This window comes from Petaurus breviceps, unplaced genomic scaffold, assembly GCF_028583685.1.
Source record: "Petaurus breviceps papuanus isolate PSGF00001 unplaced genomic scaffold, PetGlider_PUasm1.0 98, whole genome shotgun sequence".
In the NCBI taxonomy this organism is placed as follows: domain Eukaryota; kingdom Metazoa; phylum Chordata; class Mammalia; order Diprotodontia; family Petauridae; genus Petaurus; species Petaurus breviceps.
In genome coordinates, this window is record NW_027187460.1 from 6,591,863 (window position 1) to 6,618,653 (window position 26,791).

At 38.1% G+C, this 26,791-nt stretch overlaps 1 protein-coding gene across 3 annotated transcripts in view; it reads left to right on the top strand.

Moving 5' to 3' along the window:
- TRAPPC9 (trafficking protein particle complex subunit 9) overlaps positions 1-26,791 on the top strand; it is a 1,063,197-nt gene that overhangs the window by 294,844 nt on the left and 741,562 nt on the right. For all 3 annotated transcript variants that reach the window (XM_069081231.1, XM_069081230.1, XM_069081232.1), the window contains one exon: positions 4,838-4,990. In XM_069081231.1, coding sequence (XP_068937332.1) covers positions 4,838-4,990 — 153 coding nt within the window. The remainder of the gene's footprint in view (positions 1-4,837; positions 4,991-26,791) is intronic.

A 26,791-nucleotide genomic window follows, 5' to 3' on the forward strand; every position in this document is an offset into this window, starting at 1 on the left:
GAGAGAGAGAGATGTCTTTCATATTTTGGGAAAAAATAGTCCTATTGTGTTCTGCTGTAGCCAGACCATACTTAATACTGTGTCATCTTCTAGGTGTTACAGGTTGGATGAGCTTGACAAACTGGAGCCTGCTTAGAACAGAGTAACTAGAATAAGGGGTTAGGAAATGTCATATTAGGATTTTCTCTTTTACTCTAGTCAGATAAAGAGGCGGCCTTTCTCCTCATCAAGGTGAGCCTCTCTACATGTATCCATTCCCTCCCATTTTCTCTACCAGATCACTCTCACAACCATTTCATTCCTTCCCCTCTAATTGTTAGTCTCTCCCTATTGACTGTTTCTTTTCTTGCTGCCTGAAAACATGAACATATCTCTTCTAGCCTTAAAAAAACCTTTATTGGACTGAACTATCTCCTTAAGCTGTTGTCAGTATTAGCAGTTGATAACAAAATATTTATATGTGAGGATGATGCTGTTTCTCCTCCTTTTCAAAGCTGGCAAAAGTTATCTATTGATACCTGTATGTCTCTAAGTCCTTCCTGATTACATCATTATCTGGCTTCTTACTTGCTCAGTCAACTGATATTGCTTTCTGCAAAACCTGGTAATCTCTTCTCAGGCCTCACCTTTTTTTGCCTTGACACTATTGACCACTCTTTAGTCATGGATATTCCCTACTCTTTTCTGGCTACTCTCCCTTGGTTTCTTTCTTATTTATCTTATTGCTTTTCCTCAGTCTTCTTCACTGGAAATCTATCCATATCCCACTCTCTAAAGTATGTAGCTGAAATGGTAATGGGAATTTGAAGATCTTTCCTGCCCCTTAAAAAGCCTAAATTGAATTTGAGGACCTTTCCTGATTTGAAAATATACTCTGCCCCCTAATAGGCTGAATGTGCTCACCAGGAGCCTGTTGTGGGAGGCTTGTTTTTCAGGAAGGCACAACTTTTGTTACTTTGTAGTCAAGTGGGTCAGGAGGTTTGTGATATTCTCTGACCCTGGAGCAGGCTATATATACCTCTGAGATGGGGTTTTGTTTCGGGGCTTACTTTGGGAAGAGTTGTGTGATTTGGCCAGATGAGGCTCTGGGCAGCTGTTCAGCAGTTTCCCCCGCCACTGCCTTGAAAACCCAGATGTTGGTGTTTTTCTCTCTGGTGACCAACTAGGCATAGATATAATGGTCAGACAGCTGGAAGCCCTGTCCGCTGAAATGTATTATTTTCTCTTGTAACTTCTGTTTGTATTCCCTGAAGTTCAGGATGCTGAAGTAGGTAAATATATGTGTTTGATTGATTAAAGTAAGATTGTTAACCCTTTTTGAGTTGCTTTCCTTTAGAAAAGCAGATCAAAGAATCTGAGCTACCAGCCATCCTGGGTATGCTAGGGTGCTTGCACACAGGATTCTGTGCTGCACCTGCTTCTCTCTCCTTCCTACACTGTCCTGGTGCCCTTGTCAGCTTACATTCTGAGGACCCAGGTTAGCAATCTCAAAACCATTCTTAACTCTTCATTCTCCTTCACCTATCCAGTTAGTTGCCAAGTCTTATTTATTCATCACCAACATCTCTCACATCTTTCAGATTCCCTCAGTTCCTTCTGATTCCTTCAGCTTACATGTCTGGCTCCCATTGTCTGTTGCTCATACTATTGGAATAGCTTTTGAATTGCTTTTTCTTCACTCTAGTATGTCCCCCACGTGGCTAGATGCTCAAGTTATTTTCCTAAATCACAAGTCTGCCTCTGTTACTTTGTTCAGTAAGCTCCAGTGACTTTCTGTTGCCTCTAAGAGCAAATATAAAGTACTATTTGGCATTGAAAGCTCTTCACTCTAAACACTTTCATACTTTTTTTTTTTTGCTTTTTGGAGGGGGGAAGACAGGGCAATTGGGGTTAAGTGACTTGCTCAAGGTCACATGGCTAGTAAGTGTTAAGTGTCTGATGCAGGATTTGAACTCAGGTCCTCCTGACTCCAGGGTCAGTGCTATATTCACTGTGCCACCTAGCCGCCCCCCTTTCATACTTTTTTAGTCTTCTTATACTTAGTCCCTTCTATGGACTCTGTCATCTAACTATACTAGTTCTCACATAAATGTCTCTAAATGTATCATGTTGTAGACCCCTCTCTCCTGGGTTCTGAGTGGCCCCATCCCTCCTCAGCTCTGCAGACCCCACAGCCTAAGAGGCCTCAGTGCCTGGAGAGGAGGATCCCTGGTATGGGGCTGTCCCACTGCTGCTGCTGGACTCTCTTCCAAATCTGTGCCTTTACCCTGGTTGTCCTCCATGCTTGGAATGTTTTTCCTCACCTGTTAACTCTGCTGGCCACTTTTAAGACTCAGCTTAGATCCCACTTTTCATAGAAGGTCTTTCCTGCATCCCTCAGCTACTGTCATCTTCCATCTGAGACTGCCTTCCTCCTGTATAGATTATGAATGTTCTTAGTTCTTTACATGTCTCCCCCATCATAATGTGACCTCCTTGAGAACAGTAACAGTATATTTGCCTTTTTTATATCCCTAATGCCTAGCATGGTGCCACTTAATAAGCGCTTGCTGATTGACTGAAAATAGTGCGGCCCTTTCTCACTTCTGCCTCTTAGCTCAAGTGCTGCCTTCTGAAAAGGGCCTTTCCTGTTTCTCCTATCTCATAATATCTTTTCCTCAGGGGCGGCTAGGTGGTACAGTGAGTAAGAGCCCCGGCCCTGGCGTCAGGAGACCCGGGATTGGTTCTGGCCTCAGATACTCAGCATCCACACAAAAATAACTGGCCGTGTAACCTTGAGCAAGTTATTTAACCCTAATTGCTTTAAAAAAAATAATATCTTCTCCTCGAAGGTTATCTGGCACATATGCTGTATGTATCTTGTTATGTACTGATTCGTGTTCATGCTATCTTCTCTGTTGGAATATAAGCTTCTTGAGGACATGGGCTACTTTTATTTTTATTTTTTGTAACCCCATCCCTTAGCACAGCAAGTACACATGCGCACATACATATATATGCACACACATACATACACACACACACACACACACACACACATATATATATAAATTGTTGATTGATTCCTGCCTCTATTTCATTGATCAGGCTGTTCTTTATGCTTGAAATACCCTCCTCTACTTTATTGATTGAATTCCTGCCATTTACCTTCTCCTTCCATGAGTTTCTGTTCCATTCTTCTCACACCCCTCCCTGTCTGGGAAAGACCTACTTCTTTTTGGAGCTCAGGTAACACTGCGTTTGCATTTTTCTTAGATTTTCACATAGACAGAGGGCACAAGATGAGTTGAATATGAAGGAATGATATCTAAAAAATAAAATTAAGAGGTGAGAGAGGAATATATTGGGAGAAGGAGAAAGGGAGAGATAGAATAGCGTAAATTGTCACATTAAAGAGGCAAAAAAACACTGTTTCAATGGAGGGGAAGAGCAGCAAGGTGAAAGGGAATGAGTGAACCTTACTCTCACTGGATTTGGCTTAAGGAGGGAATAACATACACACTCAATTGGGTACTTTAATTTTACCCTACAGGAAAGTAGGGGGGAAGGGGATAAGGGGGGAATGATAGAAGGGAGGGCAGATTGGAGGAGAGGGTAGTTAGAAGCAAACACTTTTGGAAAGGGACAGAGTCAAAGGCAAAAATAGAATAAATGGGGGGTGGGATAGGATGGAGGGAAATATAGTTAGTCTTTCACAGTATAACTACTATGGAAACGTTTTGCATAACTACACATGTTCAACCTATATTGAATTGCTTGTCTTCCCAGTAGGGGTGGGTAAGGAGGGAAGAAGGGAAAGAATCTGGAACTCAAAGTTTTAAAAACAAATGTTAAAAATTATTTTTACATGTTTCTGGGAAATTAAATATACAGGCAATGGGGTAGAAAAATCTATCTTGCCCTACTAGAAAATAAGGGACAGGGATGGGAGAGGACATAAAAGAGAACAGATTATGGGAAGGGGTATTCGGTATACTTGCTCTCTTGGGGTGGGGGTTAGGGGAAAAACAGGGAGATAATTTGTAACTCAAAATCTTGTAGAAATGAATGTTGAAAGCTAAAAAAAAAATAAGTAAATTTATTTTAAAAATAATCCCTTCTTTAAAAAAAAAAAACAACTCCCTTATAAAAAAATGTACTGAACATGGGGTTAGTTATATAACTCTTTCTTGGAAACCTCCAATGAGGAAGAATCTACTTTATCCCTTGGCAGTCCATTCCACTCTTGAATGACTCTTCCTGTATCCTAAATTTACCTCTTTCCAACTTTTATCCATTGCTACTAGTTCTGACCTTTGGGTGCAAATGGAGAAATTCAAATCCCTCTTCTAGTTGATGGCCCTTCAAATACTTTAAGACTTCTTTCATTCTCCCCTCAAGTCTTATTTTCTCTAGCAGACCTTCAGAAGTGACTGGGATTACACACAGAAGTAGCTCATTCATTCCATCCTTGAATGTCCCTTTTTTGTTGCATACATTTTTCCTTAGATTATTTGCTTGCTTTTCTTTAATGTCTCCTTATTGGTCCTAGTTTTCTCCTAAATTCTTTTGGGTATCATATACTTTTCTAAGCCCTTGGGACTATCACTTTTTAATTTTTCTTCCTATTCTTGCCTCACTATCATAAGTTCATTAAGGACAGGGACTCTGTATTATATTTCATTTATGTATTTCTAGTGCCCAGCATAGTGCCTGAAAAATATATGATGCTTAATAAATGATTGTTAAATTGTGTTGCACTTCCCTTTGCATAAAATAACGTTTCATTTTACTTGGTCATTGTTAAACAGTGACACATTTTCTCCCTAAAATTATCGTGTATATTTTACTTTTCTAGAAAAACTGTATGGTGACTTTTTGAGTTGGAAACTGGAAGAAACACTCGCACAGTTTCCCTTACAACCAGGAAAGACAGCAACATTCACTGTAAATATCAAAGTAAAATTGGATTTCTCCTGTCAGGAAAATCTCCTGCAAGATCTAAATGATGGTAAGTCTCCTTTTCCCATTTTATTTAATTCAGTTAATTCATAAGCATTTGTTAAAGTCTGTTACATTGCTAGACACTGTGCAAAGACAGAAATTATCACAGGAGAGTCAATCAGAGGCCTTCAATTTTCTTCATAGTACGTGGATACCAAACGGAGCATATTCCTGATGTCCACCAGTAGTTTCTTGGTCTTGCAGTGTAACTAGACCCCATTTTTTTCTTTCCCCTTCTGATCACACATTGCTCTGATATCCTTCCCCTCATTGTGCCTCCATACTTCCTGCTTTGTAATTTGTTGTAACCTGACCAAGCTTACCTGGTTGCTCGCCATTATCCTTTGGATGAGATGTACATCATCACTAGAAGAATAATGATGTGAAAAAAATGGGCATTTTTTCCAAAGTGACTCTGGAACTCTCATTTCCCAGCCTATTTTCCTCATCTTTCTATTCAATCCAGAGTCCAATTGATTGTCCATTTACAATGTCTGTCCCGAGACATGTAGTTATGGGCAAACTCTCTCTGTTGTCTATCCACATGTCAAAATCATACAAAACACCTTGAAAGTTGAAGCAGCAGAGATAACTTTTTTCAGTGACCCTCTGATTATTATTCTCATCAGACAAAGATTAAGACAGGGAGATATACACTTACCAAAGGTGTTTGACTTTGTCATGAAGAAGCACTGGCACAGACTCTTAAGACAAAGAGGATTCCTTAAAGATGGTGAGGTTTTCTAGAGGCTGTCATCTATCTGCAGGTGACATTTTACTGATTGCATTGAGTTCCTTATCATTACAGATCCATAATCATCCAGATCAGATTGTTTGACTATCCATATAGGAAAAAAAAAAGTGGAAAATGAATCCCTATTTTTCTATGGGGTTGTTCATCATATGCAAAAATTGTGTAATAATAATAAATCATATTAATAAGGATTGTGAATTGCTTTCCTTATAATATTATGTGAGGTAGGTAAGTGAAGCCAGCATAGAATACTGGAGTCAGAAGACCTGGGCTTGAATTCCAGTTCTGCTTCATGCTAGCTTTGTGACTTTGGGCAAGTCATTTATCCTTTCTGGGCCTCAGGTTCCTCATGAATAAAACGAGAGGTTTGGACTAGATGACCTCTGAGAACCTTCAAGCTCTAAATCTAAGATCCTGTGATTTGTGATTATATTTCCATTGTAAAAATGACAAAACGAGACTTAGAAAGAATAAGTTACTTGTCCATATGGTTAGTAAGTGACAGAGAAACCCAAACTCTGGTCTGTTTAGTGTTACTATAAAAAGAGCATCTAGTTTTAATTTTTAAAAATTTAAATAAAAATATCAAAGTAAGAGGATATAAGTTTAAATTCTATCTATACTGCTTTATTCAGCTAATTACTTTACTTCCCTGGGCCTCAATTTTGTAAAATGAGGGAATTGGATTAGATCATCTTTAACATCCCCTCCAGCTCAAAATAATTTTTTCCCTTGAGGGTGATAAATGAACAGCCACACTGCTGCCAAGTGCACCAATGTCACCCCCTACTCAATAATCTCCAGTGGCTCCCTGTCACCTCTAGGATCAAATGCAAAATTGTTTTTTGACATACAAAGCTCTTCATAACCTAGTCCTTTCTTATCTTTCCAGTCTTTTTACACCTTACTCCCCACTACATACTCTTCAGCCACCTAGCTGTTTCATGAATTCAGTATTCCATGTCTCAGCTTTGGCCATTTTCTCTGTTTCTACTCCATGCCAGGAATGCTTTCCTTCTTCATCTTTGTCTACTGACTTCCCTGGCTTCAAATTCTAATTAAACTCCCACTTTCTACATGAAGTATTTTCTAACCTCTCTTAATTCTGGTGCCTTCCATCTGTTAATTATTTCCTGTTTATCTTATATATAGCTTGTGTTTGTGTGTGCATGCTCGTGTGTGTATGCATGTGTGTGTGTGTTTTTGTTTGTGTTTGAGCCTCTCTGCTAAGTGATGGATGGAAATGCAAATATAAGCAGATAACAATATAACATCTGCCTTAAGGAGCTTCTATTCCAGTGGGAGAAGAGGACATATCAAAGGGGAACCTGCCCAGCTTGGGGATAACAGACATGGGGACATTGTAGAGGGAAGTCCAGAGATTCAGGAGTGCTGCCTATAGACCAATAAAGACATGTCTGACCTGGGCCTCCTCCTTAAAAATGGAGATTCTGGGAGGAAAGCAGACAATTAGAGGGAGTGGGAATGGGAGTGGTGGGTATATCCTTCTTATGAAGTTCAGGGGTGGAGGGAACTTTGAGGGTGAAGAGTTTTCCTAGGGTCATTTTAGAGAAAGTCCAGGAGAGTCAGCAGTACAGCCTGGAAAGGAATGAAGGAATCTGGATCAACTCCTAACTGAGACCCATACCTGTCAGGATTCTTGACCAGTTGTCATGGACACTACTTGAATACTTTCAGCTTTGAGGGAACTCATTCCTTATAAGGCAACCCATTCCATGTTTGGATAGGCCTATTTATTAGGCAGTTTTTCTTTGAATCAAACCAAACCTACCTTTTTGCAACTTCTACCCTAGTGAAAGAGTACTCCTACTTAAAAAAAAAACAACAACATCTAATTTTACTCTTAGTTTTGCACTTTGGGATATAGAACAACAAATCTAATCCAGTTTTCACTTAATAGCCTTACAAGTAATTGGATAAAGCCATCTTTTTCCTGATAAGTGCTAACCTAGTGCCTGAAATGAATTATTTATTAAAACCAGAGATCTTGACCTGCGCTGTTTCCTGAAAGATAAAGTAAAAATGGAAACATTTTTGCTAAATACTTTGAATTCCAAAAAAAGTTCACTAGATGAAAATACTATTAGAACTTCTCAGAAATAAAACAAGCTTTCTTGTGATAGTGTGAATTCCCTATCATCCAGAACCTGGATGACTCCTTTTTGAGATGTCATATCCATAATTGATACTTTAGCCCTGGAATATATACTTGATTATCTTTTTTTTTTTTTGGAGGGCAATTGGGGTTAAGTAACTTGCCCAAGTTCACATGGCTAGGTTTTTTTTGTATTAAGTGTTTGAGGCTGGATCTGAACTCAGGTCCTCCTGACTCAGGGGCCGGTGCTCTACTCACTGCGCAACCCAGCCGCCCACATAATTATCTTTTAATCCTTTCCTGTTTTGGAATTCTAGGATTCTACAAATCACATAACTTCTAAGACTTTCAAATTTTGTAGATAGCACATATAATTTTTTTTTTCTTGCTTTTTGGAGGCAATTTGGTTTAAGTAACTTGGTCACACGGCTAGGTTTTTGTTTGTGTGTGTTAAGTGTCTGAGGCCGGATCTGAACTCAGGTCCTCCTGACTCCAGGCCCAGCACTCTACTGGTACATTTAATATTGATCTAATAGTGTTCTTAAATATTTCTTATAGAATTAGGGGAAAATTTTTTTTTTGCTGAATATATTAAAACCTAGAACCAGCAAAGAAAAAGCATTATGCTAGAACCTTGAGCAAACCTTCTAAAAAGATTTGAAAAGCTGCCGCTCTCCCCAATGTTTGTAAACTCTTTTACTATGCTATGTTTGAATAAGGTTTCGTGTCAGCAGGCAGAAGGTGACTAAGAATTTGGGGGGAGGAGGAGGAAGTTATGTATAGAGGGGTGATTGGAATAAATAGCACTGACACCTGCCTTGGGAATGCTTGATTAGTTGCTGTCCCAGGTGGTAGGTCTTGACAAATGGTCTTCCCACTGTGAAGGTTTGGATGTGAGAAATGGAGGAAAAGGTAATGGTGGCTTCTGATTCTGGCCATCTGTGTCATATTTTTAGTCTTCAGAATGTAGTTTGGAATTCTGGTAGGCAGAATTCTGAACTCACTGACTAGTTTCTTTTCTGTCTTGCAGATGATATTTTAGCATGTTAGTGGCTACATGCCAGTTGAATTGTTGATTTTGGAGGAGCAATCTGGAACTGGGTTTATCATCCCAAGAACCATATCTTTTCTTCTATCTCCTGAAATACAGCGTGTTGAATAACTTTAAGATGATGGTTATCAAACAACTTATAGGTGGAAAGTATTCCGTGCCTCAAGTTTCTGGCATCAATAGCACATATATAATGAAAATATATATGATTGTTAAACCAATATCCTATACTAATACCAGACCAACAAAAATGTAAGTTAGTTTAATTAGACCTTTTGAGTGCACTTTGAGGGTTCAGGTCAGTTTTGAAAGGCAGCATCACATAGAATAAATAATAGATGGTTTGTAGTGAAAAGATTTAGGGTTAGATCCTAGCTCTGTTTATTATCTGTGTGATATTGGCTAAGTCACTTACTCTCTCTGGGCCTCAGTTTCCTCTTCTGTACAATGAGGGAGTAGAATTAGATGATTTCTCAAGTTTCTTCCAGCACTGTTTCATCATCATGTAACAAAATATATGGTGCAGAATATAAATATAGAATTATTCAAGGATAGGTCAGTTGTTTAATAGCAAATCTATATTGAAACAAATAATTATTAACATTTAATAGATGTAGTACATTAGGCTAGGCAGTGGTGTATACAAAGGCAGATGAGGCATGCCTTTTAACTTTAAGGAGTTTACAATCGAGAGAGAGAAATAGGATAGGAATAGTGATAAATGAAAAACGAATTAGAATATGCTAAATACATAAGAGGAATGTAGAATACTTTTGGATGAGAAAGGACTCATATACTTGGAGAAGCAGAGAAGCCTTCATGATGAAGATGGCATTGCAGCTGGGGCTTGATGGATGGATAAGATGTTAGCAGACCAAGATAGTGATGTGGGAAGAGGGCCATTCCAGACATATTAGGATATGTATTTATGTGAAGTTTGTCAAGGTTCTGCAAAGACCTTTTTCACATAAAACAAATGTGATAAACGGGAAGCCTCCCTTGTATGTTTCCTTCATGCAAGCAGGCCCCCAGTTACTGATTGGGTTGTGCTATACTAATTCCTTAAAAGGTCTCTTTGATGATGGGGGATCATTTGTTTTTTAGTCAATCTGTTATTGTTCCCAAGGGAGCTGCTTTCATCAGTACTTTGCTATGCCACTGAGTGCGACTGTGAGAAAGTCACTTTACCTATCTCATTTTCCTTACCTGTAAAATAGGGATAATGATACCTGTAACTATCTACTTCACAAGGTTTTTCTTAGACTTAGATATGAAATATGATTTCATATATATTTACATATATATGTGTCTGTGTATCTCTGTTGTCATCATCATCATCATTAAAAGTGGTCATTTAAAGAAGTCATCTCAGGAGGGATGGAAAGCCCTTATGAAGGAAATTATGAAGAAAAGAGGGACAATTCTGGTGAAACAGAAGACAGGGAATTTTCTGAATACTGTGTTTCCCCGATAATAAGACCTATCCCGAAAATAAGCCCTCCCCTTACTGTGTAAGATTCCTCTAAAATAAGCCCTCCCCAGAAAATAAGCCCTATTGAGATTGCTACTGTAGTGAAGGTGATCCCCTGCGCTACACGCTACATTACGGTACCCTCTGTATGCACCGTCCCTCCCCCCCCGGTGAAACGCACGCCTGCATCCAATCAGAGCTGCAGCAGTGAGCGCGTCATCCTGTTCTTCCCCAGTGATTTGCTTATTGAATAAAGGTACATTTTTTTGTTCACATTTACCTGTTTATTAAAATTGCTGTCAATGTTCATTAAAATAAGCCCTCCCCTGAAAATAAGCCCTCTGGTGTTTTTCTGTCCAAAAAAATTAATAAGACAGTGTCTTATTATCGGGGAAACATGGTAGTTTGATGGTGACACAGCCCAACTTACCAACCAGTTTAGATTTTTAAAAGGAGAGAGGGCAACTAACAGAGGATGAATAGAAACATGATATTGTAAGAATAGTGACAGCTCAGAATGAGCTTAGACTGCTGAGGATAGATAAGATTAAGGAAAAAGGGTTTGGGGGCAGCTAGGTGGCCCAGTGAATAGAGCACTGGCCCTGGAGTCAAGAGGGCCTCAGTTCAAATCTGGCCTCAGACCCTTAACACTTACTAGCCCTGTGACCTTGGGCAAGTCCCTTAACCCTAACTGCCCTGCCTTCCCCCTCCAAAAAGCAAAAAGCAAGAGTTTTTTGAGCTATATTAGAAAGAAAAGGAGGAGAAACAGAATGGAACTTGTGGTGGATTGCTCAGTGATAAATGACCATAGAGACATGGGGAAGCTGCTCAGTTCTTTTATTCAGTGTATTTTCTCTGCCAAGAAGAGTGACCTTTGATTTGGAAAGGACAACACAAAAGTGGCTGATACCCAAGACAAGTGAGGAGAGGGCAGCTAGGTGGCTCAGTGAATAGAGCACTGGTCCTGGAGTCAGGAGGACCTGGGTTCGGATCCGGCCTCAGACACTTAACGCAAGAAATGTGTGACCTTGGGCAAGTCACTTAACCCCAATTGCCCTCCAAAAAGAAAAAAAAAAGGGACAAGTGAGGAGAAGTAAAGAGATCCCTAGCTCTTCTCAATGAGTTCAAGTCATCTCACCCAGAGGGACAGCATCCTTGCATAATGAATTAACTAGCAGATAATATTAAAGATCTCCTGTTCCTCATGTTAGATCATAGAAAACAGAAGAGGCAGTGTAGGATTTGACATGGCCAAATATTGTGCCATTTCAAAATGGGGAAGAGAATGGAACCTGCACAGCATAGGACTGAGCTTAGTTCCAAATCTCCACAACATTTTAGAATGTTGAGAATGAGATGGTTTTTGGACAAGAAAGGGATCACAGAGAGTCAGCATGGCTTCATCAGAAACATGTCATGCCAGCCTCACCTTATTCCTTTTTTTTTTTTTTACTGTATTACTAAAGCAGTAGATTAGGGGAATGATGTAGATTTAGTTTAGATAGATTTTAGGAATGCATTTGATGAAGTCTCCAAATTTCTCATGGTCTTATTATGGAAAAGATGAAGTTATTTGACAGTAATACAGCTAAATGCATTTGGAACTCACTATCTAAATGACTAGACTCAAAGAGTAATTATTAATTGTTTAATCTTTCTTGGAAGAAAATTTCCAGTGAATATCCTCAATGATCAGTATTTGGCCTTGTGCTTTTTATTATTTTTATCAATGAGTTCAATAGAAGCTTAGATAAAATTCTTACCAAATTTGCAGATGCTATAAAGATAGGAAGGACAATTAACTTATTGAATGATAATCAACATTGAAAAATATCTTAACAGGTTAGAACATTGGGCTGAATCTGATAGGAAAAAATTTAATAAAGTTTGAGAATGCGTTTAAAAATTAATTAGACAAGTATAAGATGGAGGCATTTTTAGACAGTTAATTTTTTCTGAAAAACATCTGGAGACTTTGGTAGACTGAAGGGCAGAGGAATGGAATAAATATTTATATACTGCCTACTATGTGCCATGCACTGTGCTAAGCGCTTTTACAAATACTATGTCATTTAATTTTCACAGCAACCCTGGGAGGTAGGTGCTATTATTTTCCTAATTTTACAGCTGAGGAAACTGAAACAGACACAAATTGTGACTTACTGAGGGTCACAGAGCTCGTAAATATCTGAGGTCAAATTTGAAATTATGTTTTACTGATTCCAGGTCCAGTGTTCTATCTACTGTGTCACAAGCTTAGTGTGACTCAACATAGCTTCAAAAAGCAAGTAGGTGATATCTCTGCTATATGCTGTCCTTATTAGACCTTGACTAGGGTATTGTGGTCAGTTCTGGCCGTACAAATTAGGAAGGACCTGAGAAGCTGTATTTATTCTGGAGGATAACAATGTAGATGGGAAAGAGCCTTTAGTTTTTGCTATTTAAGGATCATTTGCAGAAACTGGATGTTTAGCCTGGAAAAAAGAAGGCCCATGGGAACATAATATTATGTTATAGTAAGGACTTCCTTGTGAAAGAGGGATTAGGCTTGTTTTATTTGTTCCAAGAAGAGAAAACTAGAAACAATGGGTAGAAATCTCAGAGAGGCAATTTTAGCTTGATGTCTGGAAAAACTTCCTAATAATTAGAAAAAATTAAAAAAGGCTGCCTTGGGAGTCATTGGTTTTCCCATCACTGGAGGTCCTTAAGCAAAAATTGGATGACTCCTGCTTGTTGTATATGTTTCAGAAGGGATTTAGAGGTTGGGGGTGGTATAGATTGTAGTAGATGGCTCTCTTCCAACTTCTGTGATTCACCTTTTGATTAGAAAATTGCAGATCTTTTCCCAGCAATTTAGCAGGCTTACCTGGAAATCTAGTTTTGTGGAACTTCTATTTGAAAATTTCAAACCTTTTAGTAATAACTAAAACATAGTTATTGCTATTGCCTGTTGACTGAATAGAATGGAGACATGGCTTTTCGTAGGACTACAGAATTTCATAATGATATTGTCTAATTTTACAAGGCAGGCTTTTGCTTTGCACAAGGGCTTTCTTTGAACATGGAAAATGGTTTAATATGATGGCTTTCTAAAATCTGATAATGTTTTGATAAGTTTAGATATTAGGACAGAAGGATAAAGTTCACCAGGTAACTTTTTTTTTTTTGATATTTGAAAGAAAGTTTTACTTGCTTCTGGTTTTCTTTCCAAACCTTATGTTAATTTGATTTTTTGTTTACTTATTTTTGGTCCTTGATTTTTTAAAAGAGATTACCTGATAATTAAATGTAACTTTTCAGTTTAAAAGTAAGAGATATTTAAAGATCTTTCTCTTCCCTCTAACACCTCCCCTCCTATGGGCTGTGAGATCTTTGTGGGCAAATGCCAGTTTAGTTTTCATTTTTTAATTTGTAGCTCCATTTTCTTGCATGAGGTCTCTGATAGTTTTAAAAAAAGTTAATAGATAATAGAGTTAATTCTTTCACTCAATAAACATTTAAGTCCCTGAAGTGGAAGTGATTTGAAGTGAATTTAATCCTATTATTTACTGTTTCTACTATCTACCATGCAGATGAAGAAATAGAAACTAGGGAAATTAGGGTTTCCTCTAAATCTCAGAAGTGAAATTTGAACTCAGGTTCTTTGATTTGAAATTCAGAGTTTTTTCCACCTTTCCATGTTATTTCCTCATGAAGTCAGCTATTGCCTAGAAGTTATAGCACCTTCTACTTTATCTAACTCTTGCAAGTGTTTATTTATTTATTTTACTTTCCGGTTAGATTACTCATTAAGTTTGTGTTGTGCCCAGTGGTTTATTTGGCTCTACTTTCTTGTATTGCAAAGGAAAGTAAAGTTAATGATTCACCATAAGACTTTGCTGGATGTTGTATTTAGGCCAAGCCACCTCCAAGACTCTTGAGTCACAAATGATAATTTATGTGAAGGCCAATTTAGCTAAGGGAAAGGTTAGCTGCTCCTAAAGCCCCAGACTATCAGCTGTAGGTGGTGAGTTATGGTGATGATGGTTTTGGTGGTGGGGTGGGAGATCAGGATCATAGAAAGTCCTGAGACTGCTCAGCTAAATTGCAGACAACACTGACTGGTTTAATGGTCTGTAGAAGTGTGGCTACCCTGAGGCCAGAGCTTCTTTTGCAGGTGTGAGTTGACTCAGATCTCTGGCTCTAAGTCAGGTGAAAAAATAACTCCAAGAGCCACCCCAGAGAGTTGGGATGCAAATTCAGGTGTTTGTCATTCACCTGGAACCTTGGAAACATCTTAAAGGCAATCACAGCTAGCTGTAACACATCAGGTCCTAAATCTCAATATTCTACTTATTGAAAGCCAAATGTTTCTTTGGCAGTTCAATTGGCTGCACTAATTCAGCCAGTGATTCATCCTGCAACTAATGGGCTAGGCTGTAATCAGAGAGAATTGAAAACTGTATCTGTCTAATAAGGATAAGGAAAAGAATACTTTCAGTTTACTACTCTAATGATCTGCTGCAACTCCCTGTGGTAGGGAGAGCTTAGACAGGATGTTTCACTGAGACCCAGTCATGTTATATACTTGCTCTCCAGTCTGTGAAGTAAGCCTTTTAAAGTTAATACTTGAGAATTGACCTGACTCTTACACTTTCTTGCCTTTTTGTTTTCATAACATGAAATATAGTTTATCAGTGAAAGCATTTATGTTTTTTTTGTCACCAAATTCCAGCTATAGTTATATCCAGATACTTTTGTATAATTTTACAGTCCAAATTGCAAAGCAGAATTATTGAGTCAAATTGCAAAATATAAGGATAGAGATTACACCTGTGATTTTTTTGACATGTAGAAATCCCAAGCGGGGAAACTTTTTTTTTTTTTTTACCAATGCAGGTTGGCACCTTTTCTGTAGTTAGTCTTAAAGAATTATCTTGAGCCAAGAGGCTAAGTGATTTGTCCAGGGTCACACAGGAAATATGTGTGACAGGACTTGAAAGCAAATTCTTTTTCGGCCAGCTAGGTGGCACAACAGATGGAACCCTAGGCCTGGAATCAGAAAGATGAATTCGAGGCCTGAATATTCTAATCCCAAATTAGATGCTTCTGACTTTGTGATCATGGTCAAGTCCAGGGGTGGGGAACCTGTAGCCTGGAGGCCACATGTGGCCCTCTAGGTTGATAAGTGGAGCCTTTTGACTAAATACAAACTTCATAGAACAAATCCCCATAATAAAAGAATTTGTTCTGTCAAACTTGAATTCAGTCAAAAGACTGCACCCAAGGACCTGGAAGACCACATGTGGCCTCAAGAAGCCATAGGTTCCCCACCCATGGAAAAATCATTTAATCTCTGACTTAGTTTCCTCAACTATAAAATGGGGATAATGATAACACCTATCTCATAAGGTTGTGAGGCTCAAATGAGATAATATTTGTAAAACCCTAAGCAGTGCCTAGCCTATAGCAGGTGCTTAATAAATGTTTATTCCCTTCTCTTTTCAATTCATTTTTTTTTCATTTTTCAAATGCTTTATTAACTTGTGATTTATATCAACCCTTCTCTTTTTGGCTCAAAGCCAGTTCCTTATTCTTAACCTTAGACTGCAACTTATAAAGCACTATATGAATTTGATAATGAAGAGAGGACTGATTTTAGAAAGTAAAAATAGGGAAGTCATGTGAAAGAGACTGAAATAAAAAAGGGTTTTGACCGAGCAAACTGATAGCTCTGCCTGAGAGTTAGAACTTGGTAGCACTGTGTTAATATGATTATACTGTACAAGCTATCAAAAATATCACCCAGTAGTTGTTATATAGGGCTGACTCCAAACAAATTTATTTGTTATTCACTTAGCCAGATAATGAAACAAAATAACCTCTAATGAACAGTGTACCCTTGAACACAAGTCTCAAGTAGTCTTGAAACAAGTACTTCAAAGGCCACCACTCAAAAGGATTAAATTTGTTTTGCTTAACCACAGAGGACAGAACTAGAAGCAATGGGTGCAAGTTGTAACAGGGGCAAATTTAGACTTGATGTAAGGAAAAAATTCCTACCAATTAGAGCTATCCAAAGATGAGGTTGACTAGGTTCTACCTTTCTGGTGTTCATCAGGAAAATGTTGGATAATGTCCACTTGGTAGATAGGTGGCAGTAAGGATTCTTCTTAAGATAGACTGGGTGGCCAGGTAGCACAGCGAGTAAGAGCACTGGCTCCAGTGTCGGGATGACCTGGAGATAGAATCCCAGGCTCAGACACTTAGCACCCACCCAGAAACACCTGGCCGTGTAAACTTGAGCAAGTTTCTTAACCCCAATTGCTTAGGGGCGGCCAGGTGGCTCAGTGAGTAAGAGCGCTGGCTCCAGTGTCGGGATGACCTGGGGATCAAATCTGGGCTCAGATACTCAGCACCACACCCAGAAATGACTGGCCGTGTAACCTTGAGCAAGTTACTTAACCCCGATTGCTTAAAAAAAAAAAAGAATGTAGATTGGCCTTGGTGGCCACAGAGATTACTTTCATCTCTAAAATCCTGTGATTCTGTTAAACCATATAGCTTTGTCCATAGAATGATTTCTTGGAAAGCCTCAAGAAGAGCCTATATGGTCACTGGCAGGATTTCTTTTGGTGTTTTCAAGTTTGGTTAAAACTTAGACTAGGTGATATGTTGGGTCCATGTCCAATTCCAGGATTCTACGATTTTACCATGGCCCCTGACATTCTAAAAGAATAAGAGGAAAGAACTCTAGCAATTGGATTGTTGAGCCTGTCTGCAGAAATTATAGGGGAAGGAGGAAATAAAAAAAAAAAAAGATGTGTATGGAATGTGACCTGTGTAAGAGTGATGAAATCGCAGATCTTAAACAATATTAGAATTGCAAAAAGAAACTCTGTATAAAGATGATATGACTTTGAGCCACAATAAGGTAGAAAAGTCAGCGCAGTACAAAGATGGAAATAACCCTTGCCAACTTTTTTCTCTTACCAACAGTTCTAAATTCTACTCATAAACTCAGTATTTCATGAAGACCCCAATTTTTCTCCTGGGGTTTCCTTTATTGTATACTTTTTTGTTTAGGGGAACCTTTTTGAAGATTTTTATTTGGAGACCCAGCACTTATATTTATGCCTCTCCTGTTCTTTTAGTGTATGACCTGGAGTGAGTCACCCCATTGCACTTAGTCTCATTATTCTTATTGTGCTTTCTATAGAAAAAAGGTAAGCCCCTGGTTCTTGCTTATCTTTAAGGAGTTTATGATAGAGCTGGAAAGATAAGATGCAAACATAAAGAAACGCTGAGCTCCTCTCCTCTTTAAATAATTTGTGTTCTGTGTTGTGCTAAAGACTGAGAGAGATAGAGTTGAAAGAAGAGATGATCTCTGAGAACTGGGGGAGGTGATGTTTGAGTGGGCTCTGAAGGGTTGTTCAGTTTTACATAGGTGTGAAGAAAAGGGAAAGGATGGTAAAATTAGGGGGGGAACATACAGAGAGATTCAGAGATAGTAATAAACATGACCCTGTTAGTGGAGAATGAGAAGCCCATTTTGACTTGGGCAGACATTGCATTCTGGGACATAAAGGCAGATTCACCGAAGACTCTTGATATGGTTATTGTCTGCAAGCATATGAAGGACTTTTGTGTTGAAAGTTCTTGACCTCCAGAGGGTAGAACTAGAAACTAGAACCAGAACTAGAACTAAAAACAGGAGACAGTTAATGAAAAAGATAGATTTTGGTCCAAATATAATGGATATCTAACTATCATGGTAGAAAGGGCTGCATTTGGAAGAGATGGTTTTCCTATCCTTAGAAATCTTCAAGTGTAGCTTGATTGACCACTTTTTAGGATTCATTGTAGACAAAACTCCTATTCAGGTGAAGGTTGGAGTAGGTCCTTTCAAAACTCTGAATTCTGATTCTCCAGCACCAGAGATCAAATGGAAAGAGTCCTTCATCCCTGAGAGTCAAAAGACCCAAATTTGATTCCAGGCTTGCTGCTCACTAGCTCTCTGCTTCTTATACCTAGTGTCATAGAATTTAGACGTAGAAGGGACAAAACTGGCTAGAGAATGTAAGTGACTTTACTGAGGTCACCAAGGTTATAAAATAGTAAAATAAGATTTCAGCCTAGGTCTTCTGGGTCTCACTCCCTTCATCTATAAAATGTGGGAGGAAGTTTAAACTAATTAAATAACGTGGTCACATTTAGTTCTGACATTATATTGTATTGAAGATCCTAAAAGTCAGAGACAAGAATTTTGACTTGGGAAGCTATTAAATAAGGAACAATTATTGGCATTTTTGGCTTAGCCAAGGCAATTTTTATTACTTGAGGTCACAAGAAAAGAACTGAGTCATGGATATGCAAGTAGGTGTCATAGCCATGCTCACTGAGCTGAGTGTAGCTGACTAATTTATAGTCATATAGATCTAGATTGAGAAAACAGTCATTAATATGAGGATGATACAGAGTTGAAAGACACAGGGTAAAATTCTGGGTGAGGAAGGCACAAAGTTAAGAAATGGATGAAAAATGGCACATGCTGAGAATGGATATTGCAAGTTGAGTACAGTAGATGCTTTTCATTGTTCTGCCTAAAGATAGCTCAATCTTGTATAGGAAAGAAAATCTTATTATTTTATTTTATTTTCTTCATCAACTTTATTATTTCAACTGTACATGGAATTATTTTGTTTTTGTTCTTCCCACTGTCTGTTGGTCTGTCCACCTTCATCTTCTTCTTAGCTCATGATGCCATTCTTTTTTTTTGAAGGCTTCATATTGTTGACTTTAATGTCTGCCAAGTAGTCCTTTGTGCCATCTCCATTCTCATTTTAGTGAATAGCCTAGTTCTTATAAATCAGTAATGCTGTCTAATCTTCATTGATAGACAAAGATGGATAAAAATCCTCCCCCCGCCCTTTTTGAGGTTTCCAGTAACCATCAATTTGGTCTTCCTGTCTCCTGCTTCTCCCCCCCCCCCCATCAAACAGGAACAAGCATGTTCTCATGTCTCTACACCATCTTTTGGTAGTTCTGACCCTAGGTATGATGTAGGGCATGCTCTGGACATTTGTTGCTGTGGTAGAAGTTGAGTTTTCAAAACAGCTGATGTGGATTTACTAAGTGTGGCTCAAATTCTTCACAGTCAAACATTTGGGCAGTGTGTATCAGCTGCTGATACCTTTTGTCATAAGCCTATGCCTGGCAGTGGTCAGGGTAGCTCATAACCTGTTAGTCTGCATCTTGTCTTGGCACTGCTGGGGCACAGCTACGGTTTGGTGTGGCACTTGAGGAAGACCTTTACATCTGATAGAACTGGGGTGTTGACAACACCTGTAGTTTTAGGGGTGGGGGTAAGATTAGTTTTTCAAGTTAATAATGTTTGGCTTCCCCATAACCTTTTGCAGTAATGTCAGATTTTAGATAAATATAACAAAATGTTATACTTAAAATCCTAGAATTGTTTCTGAACTGGTGGCAGTATCAAAGTGGCATTTAAGGAATATTAGTTTGATAAGGACAAACAGAGTATATTGGAAAGGGAAGAATCTAGAGTCAATGAGGCAATCATGTTTAATTTCTAGTAATCCAGGTTTAAGTTGCTATGATTCTGAATTAGGCCAATGGTTCTAAAACTGGAGAATCAGAATGTAAGAGCTGGAAGGACCTTAGAGATAATTTAATCCCCTTCCTCCCCACCCTCACCCTGCCCCCTTTATTTTACAAGAGATTAAACTGAAGCACAGAGAGGTGAAATTACTTGCTCAGTGTCACATGGCCATAGTGGTTCAAATGCTCTTCTCTTAACTGGAGGCCAACATTCTTTCTATTATAAAATACTGTTGCCAGGAATGCTTATTAGAGCTTAAGTGTTCCTGAAAAGCTTTGTCTTTCAGAGAAAAAACTTATTTGTAACCATGAAACAATATTATCCAAGCAAAGAGAGGCCTTGAAGTTGTTTTTGCCTTGGATTTTTTGTTTGTGGAAATTTGTAAAGTTTTGAAATTGGTTCCCAGTAGGTTTGTTGCTTTTCTCTTTGATTCAGATATTAACAAGTGAGTTTCTCTAAGCTCTTAACAGTTGTTTATGAAGTCAGAATCTCATTGTTCCTCTGTTTTCTTTAAAAGTCTAAGAAAATTACTTGAAGATGTAATGTCCTTCTTTTCCTCCTTTGTTACTGAACTCCTACCTATCCTGTAAAGCTCAACCCAAATGACAACTCTATTATGTATAGTTATCTTGTTTATGTCTTATTGCTCTACTAAATTATTTAGCTTCATAGGTGGGTAGTTGTGTCTTATCTAAATTATCCATCTCTTTTGCCTACACAGTGTATTTCTCAAAGTTAGTTCTTAATGGATATTGAATGAATGGGCTTTGCTATTAGGTGGTACAGTGAATAGAGTTTGGTAGATCCAGAATTCAAATCCTGCTAGAGACATTTACAGACTTTCTGTCCCTTGGCAAATTATTTAACCTCTCTGTTTTCTTCAGTTTCCTCATCTGTAAAATATGGATAAAAATAACACCTGCCTCACAGGAGAAAATGAGTTAATTTTTATGAAGCACTTTGCAAACCATATAGCTTTTTGGAAAACCTAGCCATTTTAAATAATGATGATGATGATGATGATGAGGATGTTTTACTTACCTACCCTGATTGACTCGAAAAAAATGTTTTATACTCATGTATACACTAATTGTGTATTATGCTGTCTATACTTTCTTAACTGTTCTTTATGAAGTTTAGTGAATAGAAGACATTAGGTTATAGTCCAGGACTGACAATGGAAATTCCTTTACATGTACTGTAAGCAGGAGACATGCATGATCAGCTTGAAACAGCAATTTAAGTAGAAAATTTGTGATGCTAACATTTTAACATAGTTCTTTAGCCAAACTTGATGAGGAGGCCAGGTGAGAGAGACAGAGAGAGAGAGAGACAGAGAGAGAGAGAGAGACAGAGACAGAGAGAGACAGAGAGAAAGATGGTGCAGCATGGTAAAATTAAAAAAGCCCTGGTTTTAGACTTAACAAGATTTGACTTTGATTCCAGATTATGATACTCTAGTGTTTGTGTGATTGTGAATAATTTTTTTCCCTTCTGGGTCTTATTTTTCTTTGTCTTTGGAATTTGATGGTTAGATTTGATTTTTACATATCCTTTAAGATCTGTTTACCTTTTAAATACCCTCTGATTCTAAGAAAGTCTTACTCCATGGCTTGGTTGTTTGGTGGCATTCACCCTTGACTCTTGAACGTAAAGCTAGCAAAATCAAAGATCTGGAAAGTCCTACAAGACTATGAAGGCTTTGAGTCCAAGTTTAGTGATGGGCCCAGTTGTCCAAAGATCAGTGCTTCTGGTTGTTGTGAGAGGTTCTTTGCTAAGTTGCTTTCAGAGTGAAGAAATTCTTTGTCTTCACAACTCTCAAAGATTATCAGGTTGTAGAGTAGTTGTGGTCTGAAGTTATAGTTTTTCGAGTAAGAAGTTTGTCTTTGTGTATGTATGAGTATATTTTTAAGAGCAACAAAGGATTTTTCTCAATGTTCAATAAATAGGCATATTGTTGAATCATAGAATTATAGACTGTTGACTTATATTGCGGGAAGCATGAGTCAAAAGTGTGGAATCTTTGCCAAAAATACTGCTGTATCTTAGTTTATTTTATTAGCAATGTAATGTCCAAAGCTAATTTGTGGATGAACCCTAGGGATGGACTATATGTCTCTTGTAGAAGGACCAAAGAATCACTGCCAGTTTTGCCACAGGCTCATGATTTTTTTTGTCACAATAATTACCAGTTCATAAAGCAGTTATATTTGTGATATGTGCTCAAAATCTAATGTGTAAAATAATCAAATATGTAGAAACTATATATAAGATAAATAGGAAATAATTTAAAGAGGGAATATACTATTAATCAACAAATTTTTATGTTATACCTACTATGTGCCAGCCAGTATACTTAATTGCTGGGGACAAAAAAGTGGCAGAAGATAGTCCCTGACTTTAAGGAATTTACATTCTAATGGGTGAGATAACATGCAGACAAATATATACAAAGCAAACTATATAGAGGATAAATAAGAGATGATTAACACAGGGAGGCACTGGAGTTGAATGTTTGGGGAAGGCTTCCTATAGAAGATGAGACTTGAAGTTGGGACTTGAAGGAAATTAGGAAAATCAGTAGGCAGAGATGAGGAGGAACAGCCAAAGAAAATGTTCAGAGCTGAGAGATGAAATGTTTTGTTCCTGGAACTGATAGGATGCCAGTGTCATTGTATTGAAGAATAATGCGTCAGAAAGTAAGGTGTAAGAAGTCTCCAAAGGTAGTAGGGGGCTAAGTTATGAAAGGCTTTGAATGCCAAACATAGGAGTTTATATTTGATCCAGGAAGCAATTAAGGAGCCACTAGAATTTATTGAATGGGGGTGACATGGTTGGACCTGGGTTTTAGGAAAATCACTTTAGTGACTGAATGGAGGACGAATTGGAGTGGGGAAGAGACTTGAGACATGCTGACCCTCTAGCAAACTGTTATAAAAGTCCAGGCATTAAGTGATGAGGACCTATATCAGAGGAGTGTCAGTGTCAGAGGAGAGAACAGGGTATATACAAGAGATACTGCAAAATGGAAATCAGTAGACTGTTGCAACAGTTTGAATATGGGAGGTGAGAAATAGTAAGGAGTCTAGGATGACACCTAGGTTTTGAGTCTGAGAGACTGGGAGGATGATGTTGCCCTTGATAGCAATCAGGAATTTGGGGATGGGGAGAATTTTTGAGGAAAAGATAATGAATTCTATTTTGGACGTGTTGAGTTTAAGATGTCTTAAACTCGATTTCTACTGGATATCCAGTTAGAGGTGTTTGAAAGGAAGAGTGAGATGCGAGATTGGAGGTTAGCAGAGAGACTGGGGCAGGAGAAATAGATTTAAAAATCAACAAGACAGACATGATAATTAAATACATGGGAACTGATGAGATCACCAAGTAGAATAAAGGAAGAAGAGAAGAGTGCCCAGGACAGAACCCTGAGGGCCACCTATGGTTAGAGAGAATGATCAGAATAGGGTTCCAACACAGGAGCCTGGGAAGGAGCGATCAGATAAGTAGGAGAACCATGAGAGAGCTGGTGCCCCAAAAACCCAGAGAGAAGAGAACATCAAGGAGAAGTGACTGATTAGCAGTGTCAGAGAATGAGGAGAATGAGGGTAGAGAAAAGGCCATTGGATTCAGCAATTAAGAGATCACTGGAAACTTTGGAGAGAATAATTTTAATTGTAACGATAATGTTAGAAGCTAGATTGTAAGGGGTTAAGAAAAGAGTTGAGAGAACAGAAAGTGGAGGTTCATGTTTTGATCGACAAGGGAAGAGAAACACCTCTTCTTTAGGCCAACAGTGACTTGTGTTCAAAACTTCAGTGACTTTGACTGAAGTGTTTTGAGAGGCAGCGTAGTGTAAATGGAGAGAATATTGGATTTAGTCAGAAGATCAGGGGTCAAATGTAAGCTTTACTGCTTAGTATCTTTGTGACCTTGGACTGGTCACTAAATTGGATTTCAGTTTCTTTATTTTTAACATGAAGGGGTTGTACTAGAAGACCTTTAAGTTTCCTTTCTCTTCTAAATCTATGATCCTATAATCATATGACTCTATAACTTTCATAGCTTTAGGCATTTTGTGGGTTTATAGCAGAGCTGGGAAGTTGTAAAGGAGTTGTCTACAAAGCTGGTTGGAGTCAGTATAGTCTAATGGAAAGACTAGATTTGGAGTCTCATGTGGGAAGTCATCATGGATGCCATACTATACTCTGATCATACCAGCCATGTGTCTTTTCATTGCTGTTTGGGTCCAGTGTTTTGATTCTTTCAAGATTAGTTTTCTCTGACCCCAGATGTAGATTGTAAATGGCTCGTAAAAGTACTCTAATTAAGAATTCACATATCAAGGAAGATGTAATCCGCTCTCAGAGAAACAGAGGACAAACAAGTAGTCTTACGTAGATGCATATGAGTATATATGTCTGTATATAAGTATGATTATAGACATCTGATTATAATTATATACATATAATTATAGACGATCTATGCATACATATATATGTATATAACTGCATATGTATCTATATGTGTGTGTGTGTGTGTATGTCTATGTGTGTGTGTACGTATTCTATCCCTGCTTAATTGTAGCCTTCTTGGGGAAGAGTGGGAAGAAGGGGGAAAAAGGACAAAATAAAAAGTACACAACAGAGAACAAAAGAAAACTTACAAGGAAACAAAGAGAAGAAGGATAGCCCTGAACACAATGTGTAATATTTATTACATAGGCTTTCTTGAAATAGAAATTTATTGCTGTATACTTTGAATCCTCTCTTACGTTCTGATGTGCACATGGCAATGCTTTTTTTCTTTTCTTATTTTGTATTTAAGCTTATATGTTTCTTTTTCCTATTGTGTTCAAATTTTAGTTTTTAAGTTTAAAGTAAATTAATAAAAAAAGAAATGGAAAATATTTACAGAATAAATGGTGAGTAGGGCTTTTTCCTGAGAAATCAAGCCCCTATTGCATTGAAGAGATCTTTTTTAAATTGTTACTCCATCCTGAAGTTGTCAGCTTTGTAACTTTAGTGATATGGCTGACTGATTGTTTAATGAAGAAATAATTACTTTCTTGGTCTTTCAGGAAGGCACAGCACTTTTATAGCTCTAAAATCATTACAGAAAATCTTGCTGTGACGGATGTACCAAGCTTTTAACTTGGTTGCTCTATTTATTCCTCTCAATGGGGAGTGAACACATATTTTTATTTAGACCAAGACTGTCTTCCATATTCCTTGTCTTTATTTCTGTACATTCTTAGGAGGAAACTCCAATCAAACAAAAATAAAAGTACTACCTATTTCTCTCCCCCCCCTTTTAAAAAAATTCCATTCTCCTTGAATAATAAATAATATCATTTATATAAAACTTTAAGATTTGCTAAGTATTTAAAAAAAAATCTTCTGTGCATCTCAGAGAAGAGGGTGGACTGAAGAAGGAAACTGGTGATGGGAAACACAACATGCCGCTGCTTGGCATAGCAGAGAGTCACAGTGAGAAGAGGAAGAGAAAATTCTGAGAGTGTCAGATGAAGACATATTGCTGCTGCCCATACCTCATGTGCTCCAAGTAGGCCTCCTCTGTGTATGAGACTGAATTTGACTTCAAGTAGACTATTTGGAGGGCACTTTGAGAGAGAGAGAGAGAGAGAGAGTGAGAGAGAGAGAGAGAGGGAGCAGCAAGGTCTCTGCTGGTGAAAATTTAGTGAAATGAACAATAGAACTTTGGGTGAGCCTTTAAAGAATAGCAATGCAACATCCATATTGCTTTAGGCAGTTTCTTCTGGAGCCCAGCTTATGTATACTCTGACCTTCTCCATGATCCCACAAGGTCCCACATGCCCCACAGGGCCCAGATGAAGCAAGAAAGGGGACTGACTACCTTTGCCCCAGACTGCCTGTTAGCATTCCTAGAGCCTTCTCAAGTACCTCAGAGGAAGACTAGTGTTTAGTATGTAGGATGGCAGCATGTTGAATTTTGATAGGAATAGTCAGACTGAGTTAGTAACTCTTTTATATATTGACTTTCCTTTAGGCATCTAGGTAGTACAATTGATCCAGCATGGGACTTTGAATCAAAAAGACCTGGGTTCTAGTCTTGTCTCTTATTAGTATACTTATTAGCTATGTGACTGTATGCTGTTGACTTAAACAATCTCTACCTCAGTTTCCTCATTTGCAAAATGAGGAAGATAGCACCTGTCTCAGAAGGTTATTGTGAGGCTTATATATGTTAGCAAGTATAAAGTGCTTTGTAAACCTTCGCTATTATTATTGTTCCAAACTACTGATATTTTACTGAGGAAACAATAGACCAGAGGAGGTTTCTAAGGTATTACAGTAAATATTCTCTCTTCTTCCCAGCATATGGGTATATGTTGTGAAGAAGAAGAGGGGCTGTACAATAACAGTGTGTTCAGTACCTCCCCATCATTTTCCTCTCCTTTCTATAAAAAAGATAACAGTATGTCTTGGAATCTGAGTATGAATGGACATTAGAGGTCATTCAGTGTAAAGATGTACATACAGCCTTTGTGATAGATGAATGGTCAGACACTTTCTGCCAAAATACTTCCATTGACAGAGTTCTCACCCCCTGAAGAATCACTACATTTTAGAAATAACTTGGATCTCTGAGATCTTGTACAACGGTTTAATTTTTGTAATGGGGAAATGGGCATTGAATAGTGAAGTGGCTTCCCTAAGGTTAAATAATATTAGTGGAATAGCTAGGATTCAATTCTATATCTCTTGACTCCTAATTAAAGTTTTTTTGTATTGCATTGCAGTGTTTGTGAAATAGCCTAAGTTAATAATGAA